We start from the raw sequence: 13,324 nt of genomic DNA on the forward strand, positions 1-13,324 counted from the left end.
TAAAAAAAATTGTGTGGAAGTGGAGTTGAAGCCAATTTCAGTGGCCCTGAGTGGCCCGCCATGTTTTTCATCGAGTAAGGTGTGAAGAGAAGGCCGGGGTGAAAAATCATCTCTCGGGATATGCAGGTATTTGAATTAAGAAAAATTTCCCTCATTTTTGACAATGTCATTGATATTAAAGTGAATTTTCACAGTGAATCAATAGTGTTACGTAAAGTTAAATAAATTTCAATATTTTCTAACAACGTCACACGCGTTCAGTTGTCGTTGGGTTTTGCTATATAGATTCTATATATGACTCAGGGGAAACAACGCAATCAGCAAGGTTATTTGCATTATGCAGCTGTCGAGTTCAAGTATCTTTCTCTGTCAATGCAACAAACATAATCGACACACTTTTTTATTATTCCCACAACTTAATAGTTGACATATTCTCTTGTTTTCATCATGTTTTTTCGACATGTCCTAAAACAGTCAATAATGAGTAGGATTGTTGACGTAAGAGTCATGCAAGTGACACGATAACTTTAAAATTCCTACTACTCGCTCTATATATCTATTTTGTTCTAATTTTTCTTTTTCTATTTTATTTGCAAAATCGAAATTTTATTTACTTTTTTTTGATTTATTGTTTATTTTTATTTATTTTGACGTATATGTATAAATATATAGAATGTTTAAATTTAGGTAGAAAGTTTCTATTTTGTAAGATTTAATACAAGTAGGCGAAGATTGTGTAAAAAAAGTTTGTTCTCCAATTTTCTTTTGTCAGGCGTTTAATTTATCGATTATTTGGAAATTAACAATGACAATAAATTGGAATTGAAAGCGTGACAAGTGTTTTACTGGTTTTACTTTTGCGAGAATTTTTATTAAATATTGTTTCAAACAAAAATGCAGGTCGCATTAATTTGAAAAAAATTGTTTGTTTTTTTATGTTACGTGATTTGAAAATTTTTTAAAATTTTATTTTTAATTTTTAGAGATTTATAATTTTTTATTTTGTACTTTGGTCTATAAACGATGTGTATGAATGACGTATACAAAATTAATAATTCTTTTTTTTTGTTTTGAAATGTAATGGAAGTTTACGTAATAAAATTTTGTATTTGGTCAACAGAGTCAAAATGGGAAGGAGGCAATATTGTTTATCCCACTGTAAGGCCTGTCATCCTCGCAACGACGACACCTCCACCAATAGCGCACCTGAACCCGACATCTAATTCTACGATAAAGGAACCAAATAATAAACTAAAATAATACTGTTACACTCATAATAAACAACAATAACAAAAAAATATTCGTAGCAACATAAGTCGGTAGCGTTGGATTTGTCACACTCAAGAAATCGAATTCCCAGGAACAAGAAATTTCAATCAAACAAATTGGTAATTTTTATTCTACAATTATAATTCTAATTATAAGAGAAATTAAAAGAAAGAAAGAAGTTAGAAGAAAAGAAACGTTTTTGGGAGAAATTGAGTTTATTTTGTTTTTTGTAGAAGAGAGGATGATCACCCCGGAAGTAGCGAAGATCGAGGGAGTAAAAAGAACCTGGAGGAAACTCCCGAAGAGGGAATGAGGAATCCAGGGCTGCATTTGGTCGGGATAGCGGCGTCCCCTGGAGGAGGTGGGGTCTTTGGTACCATGGCCGAGGAGGAGTTGCGCCAGTGGCTGGACACACGCTTGGACGAATTGGGAATAGACCCAGTGGCGTACTCGCGTTTTATACTCAGCTTTTTGCGCCACCCCGACTCGGCCCTCACTCCTCCGGGAGAAGTTGTCGTTACTGGTAAAGGTAAAGGACGTCGTTCCCGTGCACGTCCCAAAACAAGACTACCGCTACAAGAAGATAAAGAGAAAAAACGTGCTGTCGTTCAATGCCTCGCAAGTGCCGCTGATCAGGTACCAAAAAAAAAAAAAAAAAAAAAATCAAGTTACTCCCATTTATTTTCTCCCACTGTATTTAAAAAAAACAGGATTGCCACAGGTCAGTGAAGACAGGGAAATTAGAAATGGTCAGGGATTTTGATTAAAAGTACTGGAAAAAATTAAATTTTTAGAATTTATAAGAAAATTCTGAATTTTTGAGTTTTTTTTGTTTGCCTCATAAACTATGAAATTGACAAGAATTATAATACAAAACCTTCAATTTTTTTCTATTTCTATGACAATAATTTCTATTTAAATAACTTAATTATATATTAAATAAACTTAATTCTTGAAGAACTATCATAAAATTACTATTTATAAATTATTTAATGAATAATTTTACTTAAAAATTTCAAAATTAATTGGATTTCAAAATAGTTGCGTTTACAATATTTATAAAAAGATGAAATTCAAAAGTATCAATTTGAATTTTTAAGAACAACTGATTCCAGAAATTTAATTATTTTCAGAAGTAATAAACTTCGTTGCATAAATTCAATTGTGTTCAAAAGTTTAAAAAAAAATTCTCGTCAATATTTCAATTATCTTTACAAATTGAATAAAATTCTTCTCCAGAATTCAATTATTTTCAAAAAATTCAATAAAATTCTTGTCAAAATTTCAATTATTTTTAACATCTATTTTAATAAAATTTTCCAAAAGAATTCTATTATTTAAACAAAATTTAAATAAAAATTTCTCAGGAATTTAATATTTCTTATTAATTTTTTATAAATTTCTTTGCACCAATTCAATTATTTTTAATTTTTAATGAAATTTCTCCAAAGAATTCAAATATATTCAGAGAATTGAAAAAAAATAGTTCTGAGAGATTCAATTATTTCGAAAAATTTAAATAGAATTTTTTAAAAAATTCTATCATCTGCTATTATTTAAAAAAATGTTGACAAAATTCTTTACAAGATTTAGTTAATAAAATTGCAATTCTAATAAAATTTTCCTATACAATTCAATTATTTTTAATACAATTCTTCTTTTAAGAATTTAATTATTTAAAAAAATTGAAATAAAGTTCTTCGCAAGAAATCAATTATTTTCAATAATTGTAAGAATTCATTAATTATTTTCTCATCTTAAATTTATTATAAAACATGAAGATATCGATTTATTTATAAAAGAAGTAATTAATGTTTTCGAATAATTTTACAATTAAAGAAATTCGAAAATAAATGGAATAGAACATTTTTTTTTTTTTGAGTATCTAACAATTTTTGGAGTGAATCAGAATATTCTTCAGGGTCAGGAAAAAAAGTCAAAATCAGTCAGGAAAAAGTCTGGAAATCAGGGAAAGGCAGGGAAAAACAAAATTAAATTTTCGTGGCAACCCTGAAAAAATTCCGTAAATTGAATATTGAAATGAAAAAAGATTGATTGAATTGGTTTTTTTTCAGAAATGTGGTGTGGAGACGTTAGTCGATGAATTGTGCGCAAAATTACGCGATTTAGAAGGAGGCGCTTCAAAAACAGACGAGGAGAATCTTGAGAAGGATGTCGCAACGAAACCAGCATTGGAAACTCTCACACCACAGGACAGAGCTCTACGATATTATGCAGCATTTCCAGCCTTGCAACCAGCTACACCGAAAAAATTTCAGCACCGAAAGGACAAGAATTTAGGCCCAAATATTGTCAACAACATCAATAATAATAACAACAACAACAACAATAATAATAACAACAGAAATGGAATTGGCAACAAGAACAACAAAAACCGTCAAAAGAAAACTAAAATGTCCATTGTAAGCTAATTTTTTAAATTATAAATTTAATTCTAACATTCTTTTTCATCAAATCTGTATATTATGAAAATGAGAAGAGAAGTAACAAAAAAATGTTCTTATCACTATTATAGACAATTGAATCGCAGCATGAGGACGAGAAGGAAGGTTTTGGATTTGTAAAATTGATGGAGCGTGAACGCGATAGGGAGAATGAGAAGGAGCAGGAAATTGAATTGGATAAACTTCGATTGGCGCAATTGACGGCAAAGTTTGACGAGTCTTTGGAGGCTCTTTGGGACACGGCGTCTGGCAATAAACAAGACACTGATTCTATCTGGGCAGCACCTTCTCTCTCCATTCCGTCGAAGCCACTTTGGCCAACAGACGGCAATGATACATCGTTTACTGTTTCAACTTCAAGCAGCGAACACGTGGTGGACACACCATTTCAGGAATCAATCGTTGACGACTCACCGCTTATACCCTGGGACCTTGATTTAGTTGGCACTAAGGATTGTTCTGATGAAACCGCTAACAAAAATAATACAAGTGAGTTGTTCTTAATCGACGATTTTTTTTCATTTACAATATATGTTTTTGTTTATTAACTATATATATTACTACTACTTTTTAACTACAATATATAATATTATATTAATTACACTTATTTTACTACAATTTGCTTGAAATATCGAAATTATACATTTCAATTTTCTCAGAATATTTTCCTTTCGAAATTCTATAGTTTTTCGATTAATCAATCACAATTTTTAATTCAAAATCAAATTAAGAGTTTTAAAAGATTTTTATAAAATACAAGTAAAAATGTTCATAATGTTGATTTGTCAATAATATTATTTGGTTAAAAAATTTTTAGTTTCTTTTGGAACAAAAACATTCTGTAATTTTTGTTTTTTAATCACAATTGCAGAAATTAAATTATTTTTAAAAGAAATAAAATTCTTCGTAGAAATTCAATTATGTTTAACAATTTAAAAAAAATTCTCGTCCACATTTCAATTATCTTTAGAAATAATAAAATTTTTCTCTAAAATTCAATTATTTTCAAAAATTTTAATAAAATTCTTTGTAAAATTTTAACTATTTTCAAAAATTTCCCTCATTTTAATTATTCTTAACATCTATTTTAATAAAATTTTTCAAAAGAATTCTATTATTTAAACATTATTTTAATAAAAGTTTCACAAGAATTCAATTACTTACCAATTTTTTCTAAATTTCTTCAAACCAATTCAATTATTTTTTATTTTTTTTATAAAGTTTCTCGAAAGAATAAAAATATATTCAGAGAATTGAAAAAAAATACTTCTACAAAATTCAATTATTTTCAAAAATTTTAATAAAATTTCTTGGTAAAATTCCATTTATTTTCAAAAATTTTCCTCAATTCAATGATTTTAAATATCTACCTACTATTTTATTAAAGTTTTCCAAAGAATTCAATTATTATTTAAAAAAACTTAATATAATTCTTCGCAAACATTTAATGTTTAATTGATAGGAATTCAATTAACAAATTTTTTATCAATTTCCTCGCAATAATTCAATTATTTTCATATATAAAATTTTTTTACAGGGATTCAATTATTTTCATAAATAATGAAATTTTTTTAAGAATTCAATTATTTTCATAAATAATAAAACTCATCACAGAATTTCAATTATTTTGAATAGAATTTTATTCGAATTCCTTGAAAAATGTAATTATTCTTAAAAATTTTATTAAAATTCGTCGAAAGAATTTATTTATTTGAAAATTTAAATGATTTTATTTTTAATCAATTTTTATCAATTTAATTTAATAAAATTCTTCATGAGAATTTATGTTTAAGAAACCTTCAATTATTCAATAAATTATTTATTTTTTTATTTAAATATTTGAATTCTCGTAGAATTTTCTAATAAATATTGAAATAAAAATAAATTTCAGTTAAAATTTTAAATAATAATTGAATATTAAGAGCATTATAGCGCAATTTTTTTTTTTAGAAATAATTGAATTTTGGAAAGGTTTCAAATAAAAATCTTTGGAAAATTGAATTTTTTTCATACTTTTAGCTAAAAATTCTGTAGAATTAATTTTTTTGAAAAAGTATAATTGAATTTTTTTTAAATTACTTGAAGTTTTAATTTTTCTAATATATATTTAATTGAGGAATTTCCGAATAATTGAAAGTTAGTAAAATTGAATTATAAACAAATGGATTTGAAAATTCTCAAAGAACTTTTTTAAAAAGTTATTAAAAATAATTTATTTAAAGAAGAATTTTAGTTAAAATTCTGAAAAATAATAATTGTATTGAAATGATGAAAATAATTTTGAAGAAGTTAGAGTAACGATCTCATTATAATGTAAAATAATGATTTTATAACTCGGTCTTCTTTAATTATTATAAAACATGAAGAAAGCGATCACTCCGAGTCGAAGACTCGGAGTAATCGATATCTTATTGTTTTATAATAATAATATATTCTTATAAGTTGTTGAATTTCAAAAAGATTTAAATTTGAATGTTTTGAAAAATTTTAATTCCTACGGAAAAATAATGATTAAATATTTATTTAAAAAAGAAGTTATTGATGTTTTCGAATAATTTTACAATTAAAGAAACTCGTAAATAAATGTAGTAAAACATTTTTTTGAGTATCAAATTAAATATTAAATATTAAAAATATTAAATAAATGTAATAAAACATTTTTTTGAGTATCGAATTAAATATTAAATATTAAAGGCAATTTTTGCCTTTAAAAAAGGCAAAAATTGCTTTTTTTAAAGAAACAATTGCTTTGCGTGTTTGTTTGTAGGCAAAAGTTGCCTGATTATAAAGCACATTCTGTCAAATTTTTTTTTCAGTGTAGGGTCAGAGAAAAAGTCAAAATTTTGTCTTGAAATCAGGGAAAAGTCAGGAAAAGACAAAATTAAATTTTTGTGTCAACTCTGTAAATGAGAACATAAATTGTTTATTAATTACAATTGTACATCGTTTTTTTAAAAATAAATTTCTTTTTGGGAAATTTGCAGATTATAACGTCACTTGGTCAGAGACATTGGATGGCTCATGGTGCTGGCGAAGTATGGACAAGGATATTGTAACAAATGCAAATCAAAGTCCTGAGAAGAATGAAAATACAATTTTACCATCGAAGAATAATGAGACAATTGGAAAAGAAGCACGTTTCGCTCAAAAGGTGAATAGCATTCAGGAGCCCGATGAAGATTTATTGACATCGGCACGCACTCATTTTCGTCCAATTCGTGACGATGGCCATTGGGCAGACGGCACAACGTTTCCTGTGAATGATGCTCTTGAACGTGTCGCATATCGACGCAGTGATTCGGGCAATTTACTCTATCTCCCTGGTGGCGAAAGTCCTTACATGGAATATCGCGAGGGCGATACTGCTGCTGTCTCATCAACGGCAACGTCAGTGTCGACGAATCTCACATTGAAATTTCGTGTGAGACAGTGCGACAAATCAATTCAAACGGAACCCATTAGATCGCCGGTCAAACGCAGAATCCTGTCGGAACAAGATCGAGTTTATTATTCATCGTCCGACGTTGAAGAAACTGCAAAACAAGAGATTGATGATACTGAGAAGGATTGTTTCTTTTTGGAACAATTGGGATGGGCTCAATCTAATTTGCTCTTGCACAATGAGAGAAAAAGGTATTTCATTCACGATTTTTCCATTCTTTGAATTAGTCAAATTTTTATTCCATAAATCTAATTTTTATTCTATAAATAAAATTTTTAATTCTATAATTTAAATTTTTAATTCAATTTCTATCAAATATTTTATTTAAATCGTACTCTTTAATTTTAGTTCCTAAAATTTGTTTCTAAATTAAAAGAATATTGTTTCCTGAAATAAAAATAGGCGATATATTAAAAAATCAAATAATTTAAATTATCATTTCCTTTTTAATGTATTATTTTTATTTTTTAATTTTTATTTAAACTTCCTTGAAAGAAAAATTGAGTAAACATTGAAGTATCTACGTTTCGTGAGAAAAAAATCAGTATTTCATAATCTCGAGAAAGAAATTTTATGACTAAAAATGAAATATTTATAAATTTTTTAAAGTTGAAATATTTACAATTTCTTGAAACTCATAAAAATGTTGAATAATTTTCATATATTGAAGATTTGTCACGTATATTTGCTTACGTTTTTGTTCTCAATGTTATTTATTTTGCAATAATCGTGATGTAAAAAAAATTATCAATAAATGAAGAAAATTTATTTAAAGAGAGAAACAAATGTTTTTTTCGTATTTTAATTGATAGGAAAATAAAATTAGAAAGTCAAAAGAAAAATTGAAAATTGTGTAGAAAATTAATAGTGAATTAATAGATAAAATAAACAATTACGACTTTTTCGACTTTTCTTCCAAATATTGCAAAAATTTTTAGTATAAAATGCAACTTACTTGGATTTTTATATAGTGTGAAAAATAATTATAGACAAATCTTAAAAAATTATTTTTTAATAATTTTTCTAATTAAATTTTCAAAATTTATAATGAAAAAGAGTTTCAATAATTGAAATTTTGTAAAATTTAATTGAATATAATTGATTTCTTTCAGTGTTTTTTAAAAATTTTGAAAATCAACTTTTGAAGAATTTTAATTGTAAATTAATTAAAAAAAATTCTCAAAAATTTTAATAAAAAATCTTTAAGTGTAAATTTAAAAATGGCAGGTAATTAATGAAAATTAGCTTCTAAAAATTTCTATTAAAATATTTTTGAAAAAAATAATTCTTAGAATTTTTGCATTCTAATTTTTTAAAATTCAATTATTTTCAATATTTTCAAATACAAATTTCCAAAAATTCAAATACATACAAAAAATAATAACATTAAATAAAATAAAAACATTAAATAAAAAATATTACTAATTTTTTGAAGAATTTTGATTAAAATTTTTAAACATGATTGTTATAATCATGTTTAAAAATTTTAATCAAAATTCTTCAAAAAATTAGTTTTTTTAAAATTACACGAAAATTCTTTTAAGAAATTCAATTCTTTTTGAAAAATTACATTACAATATTAAAAAAAAAATTTATTCTTGTAATTTTTTTATCTTAATTTTTTAAGATTCAATTAACTTTGAACAAAGTAAATTAAAATTTTTTTAAATTTACTTTTTTAGATTTGTTAAAATTTTTGAGAAATCACATTTATATTGATAGGTAATTAAAATTCTTCAAAAATTAAAATATTTTTTAATTGAATTTTTAAAATATTTAAAAAAAATTAATTTTAAGAATTTCTTTATTATAATTTTTTGAAAATTAATTAATAACTTAAAAAACATGGTCAGTTATAATTATTATAAAAAACTGAATTTTTGTATTTAAATAATTGAATTCTCTAAGAATTTTCGGAAAATTATTGAAAATAATTGATTTTGAGAAGAAGTTTGATTAAAAAATTGTAGAAAATAATTGAGTTTTAAGAGAATTCTTAATTTTTAGAAAATATTAAGTTTCCGAAGGTTTTAAATAGAAATTTTTAAAATTCCATTCCCATTTAAAAATAAACAAGAAGTATTTAAATATTTATTTAACGAAATTATTCAAGTTTTGAATAATTAAATTTATAAATCAGTGAAAGATCAGAAAAATACAAAATAAAATTTTTGTGACAGAAGTCAGAACTGAATTAAATGAACGACTTTTTTTGATCCGAGGCCTGTTTAACTTTTAATTGATTTAGAATAAATCTGAATTTAAATTCGAAATATAAAAATAATCGGAGTTTACTAAAGAAAGGTATCTACTTCAATGAATATTGGAAATTTTATTTATTATTCTAGATTATAAATATAAATATAAATTTTTTTTGTTTAACAGGAGATATAGTAGCAGTTTTAGCTATCGACCACTCACAGCTTTACGCCCGTTGACTTTATAAAAGAAAAACGGGTTGTAAAATTCTGTTGTGAAACGCATGTTATGACCGGCAAGTTATGTTTTAGCTATGTATTTGTCAGAATATAAGACAAAAAAAAAAGAAAAAAATGGGCAAAACTGTAATTATTTGGCGTGTGGGGGTCCTCTTGGCATGTGGAATTTGTTATGCATGAATCCAAGATGGCATTGTTACCTCCCTTGCCTCCTGTAGGAAATAATAAAAAAAAAGCAGTTATATATTAAAAACAAAAGCAAGTCAAGAAAACATTAAGAGGATACGACGAAACTTGTAACTATACAGTTTAATTTAGAAGATTTATTTATCAATTAACTTGTTTGTCGAAAGAAAGAAAAAAGAGTAAAAGAATACAAAAAAAAATATTATAGTATATCTAATTCCTCGGTCCGACGAGAATTTTGTTTTTAATCGTCGACAAAAAAAAAAAAAAGAAAAAAAAAGTAGTAGGAGTGATTAATTTTTTTTGTTTTAATTCATTATTAATAATTATTGTTGACGAATTTTTTTCCTTTTCCGTTTTATTAAAAAAAAAGAATGCTGAGAAATTTTGATTCGCTCTTGTTAAGAAAAAAAGAAATAGCGTATTACACACGTATTTTATATACTAAAATAATTGCTTGTTTTTAATTTTCGTTATGGCACTCGAAAAAATTTCGTTACGTGAGAAAATTTTTCAAAACACCACGCGCAGAATATTAATGAATTTAAAATAACTTTTAAAAATTAATATCGAATAAATTTAAAAAAAGAAAATAAATGAAAACTGTTGATTCCACGTAAAATTGAAACTAAAAAAAAAAATTAATAAAAATAATATAAAATACGATCTTAACGAGTATTGCACCACGCTGACAAGAGTAAAAAAAAGCACTCAAAGTTTTATTCTATTTTCCTTGTTATTTTCTGTAATTATATCTAATGAATTATTGTAATTGTATTTTTTCCCCTATTATATTTTTAACTCCTTAGAAAATTAACACAATTCCCCTTTAATCCCAAATTCCTGGTTACCTTTACGCTTCCCTTTTTAAAAGAATGAAAAAAAAAATTCCTGAAAAAAAAATCAACGGAGAAATTGTCGTTTAATTAGCTGTAAATTTCACACTTGATTCAGTGCAATAGACAAATATTTTTAAAAAAATTCATTAATAGCTGAAAGTAGTTAATAGTTGAATATAATAAACTAAATAGTTGTATCAACAGTTAATGCATAATGTATAACTTTAATTGTAATATTTGTTAATCTACTGAATCAAAAATGTTAAAATTACAACTAATATTTTTCGTCATTTTTATCCCGTGCAAAATAATTAAAAAAAAAAATAATAATAAAAAAACCGTACGTGTAAAAAAAAATGTATTTGTAAAAGTACAGACCTTGCGAAAGGTGAAAGAGTGATTGAATCACTACAAAGTTGTTCCTTAAAAGGAATCCAGTCAAAGAAATAAAAAAAAATAAATAAATTATATAAAGTGAGATGCAAAATAATGCCGCAAAAAATAGAAAAAAAAATTGTGACAAATGTAATTAAAAAGTGCAAGGAGAAATTAATCTCTGAACAGAAAAATAAAACAATTGTACACAAAAATGGAAAAGTGACCAAATAAAGGCAAAGCAAACACTGCAAGTTTTTTTTAATTCATTTATTTTCAATCCTCGTCCACTACAAATTTAATGAGTAAAAAAATTTTTAAATTAAAAATAAAACTAAAAAAATTTACAGGTTTCTTTTGTTACATTTTTATACGCAAAACACAAATCTTTCAGATTACATGATAAATTTTTTTTTATAATTTATTTTTTCTTATTATTATTACTGTGGATTTATTTTAATTCTGTTAAATTAGTTTTTACACAGCAAATCAAGTTGTTTTTATAGATTCACTCAGTGCAAAATGAGTGTTACATTATTATTTTTTCTTTTTTGAATTTTTTTTTAAATAGAATTTCAGTATTCGTTGGAATTTAATTTTGATATTCAAAAAAATTCCAAGTTTATTGATATTGATAGTTTATTATTTTACGATCAAAAATTATATATTCAACGAGTAATTAATTATTTAAGGATTAATCAATAGTTATTAATTAATAATTAATCAATAGTTATTAATTAACAATTAATCAATAGTTATTAATTAATAATTAACAATTAATTATTAATCATTAATTAATATTTACTTATTAATCAGTAATTAACATTTAGTTCTTAATTAATATTAATTGATTGACAAAATTGATCGTAAAATAATAAACCGATCAATAACAATTATTACTGAACAGATAGTAATAAATAACTATTCATAAATAATTGATTGAATTTCAATCATCTCCATTGACGACAATATTTTCCTATTTCAAAAATATATTTTTCATTATTTATTTCAGTAAAGATTAGAAATTCGTTTTCTTAAAACTCGTTAAAAATTTTTCACTTTTTCTATTTTATTTAGAATAAGCATTTTTTTAATAATCTCCTTCTTTATTATTTATAAATATTTAAATTCGGTTTCAGAGGTAGAAAGTTGTGATTTTTTTTACAAGAATTGAAAAAACACTAGTTATTAATTTTTTTCAAGGCACATCTTGGCTTGATTTTTTGTTGTAATTTCATTTTTAAGCCCTTTTTTAAATCACTTTTTAAAATTATGATTTTTTTAATATATATATTTATATTTTTTTTTGAATAACAGAATTAATGGATTTTTATTTAAAAACACACTGCACAATTGACAGAAAATTGAGAAATCATTTTTTTTTTTTGTAAATTGATAGTTAAATTAACGTCGTCATTATGTTTAATTTTAATATTAAATTTAATTAATAAATTAAATTAAATTTTAATAAAATTTATTTATTGCTTTTAATATAATTATTGTTAACAATAATAATATGCTAATTTTAAACAATTTCGATTATATTACGGAACAATAACCATTAGGAATAAATTACTATTAATTAATTATTTGATAATGATGGAAAAATATTTCTATTATAATTAGTGTCAAGAAATTAAATTAATTTAAAAAAAGATTATTTAAAAGAAAATTAGAAAATATTCCTGTCTTAAGTTTTTTTTTCTTATAAAAATAAAAAAATTTTATTCTCACTATAAATATAAATATATCTTAATATTTAAGTAATTGAAATATATTTATATTTTATTATTAATTCGTTTAACTTTCAAGATAGAAAAATTATTAAAATTAATTATATTAGTTATCAAATATACAAACAGAAATAAAATTTTATTACACCTATGTATTCGAGAATGTAGAGAAATTAAGAAAAATGTTTATAGAATATTTTTTTCTGTTAATCACTTTCAAGAGATAATCGTTATTTTTTTTTATTTATTATTACCTATATATTATTATTATTTTATTATTCTCTTATTTACTCTAATTTAATTTTTAATTTATGCAACTAATTCCCATTATTTTCGATATATTCGAATTTTTAAATTGATAGCAATTTTTATTTATATAATATATTTATTCATTAATTTTACCTAATCATTTTAATTTTGAATTTAATAATTTTAATGTTTAATGTAATGTTTTAATTTTAATGTACAGAAAAATATTTCACAATTTGTGAACATTTTTTCATTTCGTTAAAAATGATTTTTCGTCTTTAATTAAATTTTAATTTAAATTAAAAAATGAAATTCTTGAAAAATACTA

General features: G+C 23.8%; 1 protein-coding gene across 1 annotated transcript; it reads left to right on the forward strand.

The window, feature by feature from the left end:
- Positions 1 to 11,268, forward strand: LOC122504371 (hybrid signal transduction histidine kinase G-like). Its single transcript, XM_043615454.1, has 7 exons — positions 1 to 126; positions 1,121 to 1,388; positions 1,503 to 1,905; positions 3,345 to 3,692; positions 3,806 to 4,223; positions 6,719 to 7,367; positions 9,562 to 11,268. The coding sequence occupies exons 3-7, from the start codon at positions 1,579 to 1,581 to the stop codon at positions 9,620 to 9,622; spliced, it is 1,803 nt and encodes a 600-aa protein (XP_043471389.1). The 5' UTR covers positions 1 to 126; positions 1,121 to 1,388; positions 1,503 to 1,578; the 3' UTR covers positions 9,623 to 11,268.
- The last annotated feature ends 2,056 nt before the right edge of the window (positions 11,269 to 13,324 follow it).

The sequence above is a fragment of the Leptopilina heterotoma genome, unplaced genomic scaffold (assembly GCF_015476425.1).
Source record: "Leptopilina heterotoma isolate Lh14 unplaced genomic scaffold, ASM1547642v1 Lhet_292, whole genome shotgun sequence".
Lineage (NCBI taxonomy): Eukaryota > Metazoa > Arthropoda > Insecta > Hymenoptera > Figitidae > Leptopilina > Leptopilina heterotoma.

Coding starts and splice junctions, on each gene's coding strand:
- LOC122504371 (XM_043615454.1), top strand. CDS start 1,579: ATGAGGAATCCAGGGCTGCATTTGGTCGGGATAGCGGCGTCCCCTGGA. Junction 1,906..3,344: donor TCGCAAGTGCCGCTGATCAG/GTACCAAAAAAA, acceptor GTTTTTTTTCAG/AAATGTGGTGTGGAGACGTT. Junction 4,224..6,718: donor CGCTAACAAAAATAATACAA/GTGAGTTGTTCT, acceptor GGAAATTTGCAG/ATTATAACGTCACTTGGTCA.